The sequence below is a fragment of the Perkinsus marinus genome (genome assembly GCF_000006405.1).
Source record: "Perkinsus marinus ATCC 50983 genomic scaffold scf_1104296967034, whole genome shotgun sequence".
NCBI lineage: Eukaryota > Perkinsozoa > Perkinsida > Perkinsidae > Perkinsus > Perkinsus marinus.
In genome coordinates, this window is record NW_003203700.1 from 1 (window position 1) to 1,795 (window position 1,795).

The window sequence follows — 1,795 nt, forward strand, 5'->3', positions numbered from 1 at the left end:
CTGCTGGTGCAGATGTCCGTAGCATCATTATTCCTCGTCCCGAATCCACAATGCAACCAGCCAATGGTAATGATGTGGATACACCTGTTGGGCAGCAACCACCCAATGGGGATATTAATCATCATGACTCGGCTACGATGGAGGATGACGCCGGTGACCAAAGGGTAGTAGTACTTAGCATGGCCTGTGATATCATAAACAGTTGTGGTCTATCTCAGAGGAATACAGCTGCAGTACCAGCAGTCGATATGCAAGTACCTGGTCTTGGATGCTGTTTTATAGAGTTCCGGAATGTCGAAGAGGCCGGCCAGGTGAAACGTATATTAGATGGCCGTAATACCTGACTTACTGCTGTATGAGGTCCGCTTATTATTATCACCTCCGTTACGATTCAGGTATCTTTGGTGGCCATGAAGTATTCGTCACTTACTTCTCGGAGACACGCTTCAAAAGGGGTGACTTTGCTAATCCGATGCCTAATACAGATGAACCAGGTAATAATAATAATGATATGCGCTGTCTGAAGAGATATTACCTAGTACATTAGTGATGCTGGATTGTTCTTCAGAAGTCGGATTGAAGGACATTGGAATGAATGCACCACTGCTGGACGATGGGATGGATACATCTGATAATGAGGAGGAGGAGGGTATGGGTGATGCTACGAATAGGGATGACGACGAGGAGAATAGGATGAACGTACTTGATGATGCCAAGGTAGTAGTAGTGTTATGAAGAACTTGTGGACACATGTATATCAGGCACGTAAGAAGGGCAAACAGCCATCACCATCGTTGGCCGCTGAAGACCTCGAGATTATTGACTAGAGCCGTTATAGCCCTCCCTGCTACTAAACCTCTACTGTACAATTGTTATAACTCTTCTCCCCAACTTGTGGGCTCCAAGTTCAAGTCTATCAAATCAAGTCTGTCATAATGCGTATAGGAGACTCTGTCGTCGCTTCTGGTCAACTTGGTTTATTTATCTTAATGAGTTCGCCCGAAGAGCAGCCCCTTCTAGCCCCGTCCACAGGCAACAACATTGTTAACCCTGAGTCAGTAAATCAACAACAACAAGAAGAGGAGGAAGAGGATGCAGAGATGAAGGCCCTTATGGAGGACTTGAAGAATATGAGTAATAATAAGACAGTCGAGTCAGAAATGTCTATCTCCAATTGGTATCATACATCATTAGGTACTGAGGGGATCCAGCAAAGGGCCCGGCTTATCCAGAATGACATACGAGTTTACAAGTCAGAGGTTCAACGCTTGACACATGAACTCAACTCTATTAAAGAGAAGATGAAGGATAATCAGGTAGGTTAGCACCACCACCACCCTGGTGGTAGATCAATCAATGTTCTTGTCGTAACGTTTAGGAGAAAATAAACCTCAATCGGCAATTACCCCATTTGGTTGGTAGTGTTGCAGAGATCCTGCCTGCAGATGAGGATGAGGCCGATCTTCCCGAAGCAGGTAAACCAAAAGGAGGCGAGGACGACGATATCATATTGGTACTATTGGGTTCAGGATCTGCAATAAGCACACTACAACGAAAAGAAAAGAAGGAGAAGAAATCTATGGTAGTTAAGACGACCACTCGTCAAACTATCTACCTACCCATCATTGGCCTTGTAATGGCCTTGTATCTACAATATGGAGGACTTTTCTAACTGTCATTAGGTCCCTGTGGATGAGTTAAAGCCTAATGATTTAGTAGGCCTCAATAAAGACTCATATCTCGTCCTCGATAAGTTGCCTCAAGACTTTGACTCGAGAGTTAAAGCAATGGAGGT

General features: G+C 44.6%; 2 protein-coding genes across 2 annotated transcripts; both read left to right on the forward strand.

Moving 5' to 3' along the window:
• Positions 1-50: 50 nt before the first annotated feature.
• On the forward strand, positions 51-827 carry Pmar_PMAR007396 (hypothetical protein; the record flags this gene model as incomplete). Its single annotated transcript, XM_002768841.1, has 5 exons — positions 51-164; positions 219-333; positions 396-494; positions 569-717; positions 762-827. 5 exons carry the CDS (start codon positions 51-53, stop codon positions 825-827), a joined length of 543 nt encoding a protein of 180 aa, XP_002768887.1.
• A 162-nt stretch (positions 828-989) lies between these two features.
• Positions 990-1,795, forward strand: Pmar_PMAR007397 (26s protease regulatory subunit 6a, putative; the record flags this gene model as incomplete). Its single annotated transcript, XM_002768842.1, has 5 exons — positions 990-1,134; positions 1,195-1,316; positions 1,379-1,475; positions 1,530-1,633; positions 1,683-1,795. Coding segments are annotated over 5 exons (581 nt in total), but the record flags the coding sequence as incomplete, so codon positions are not given.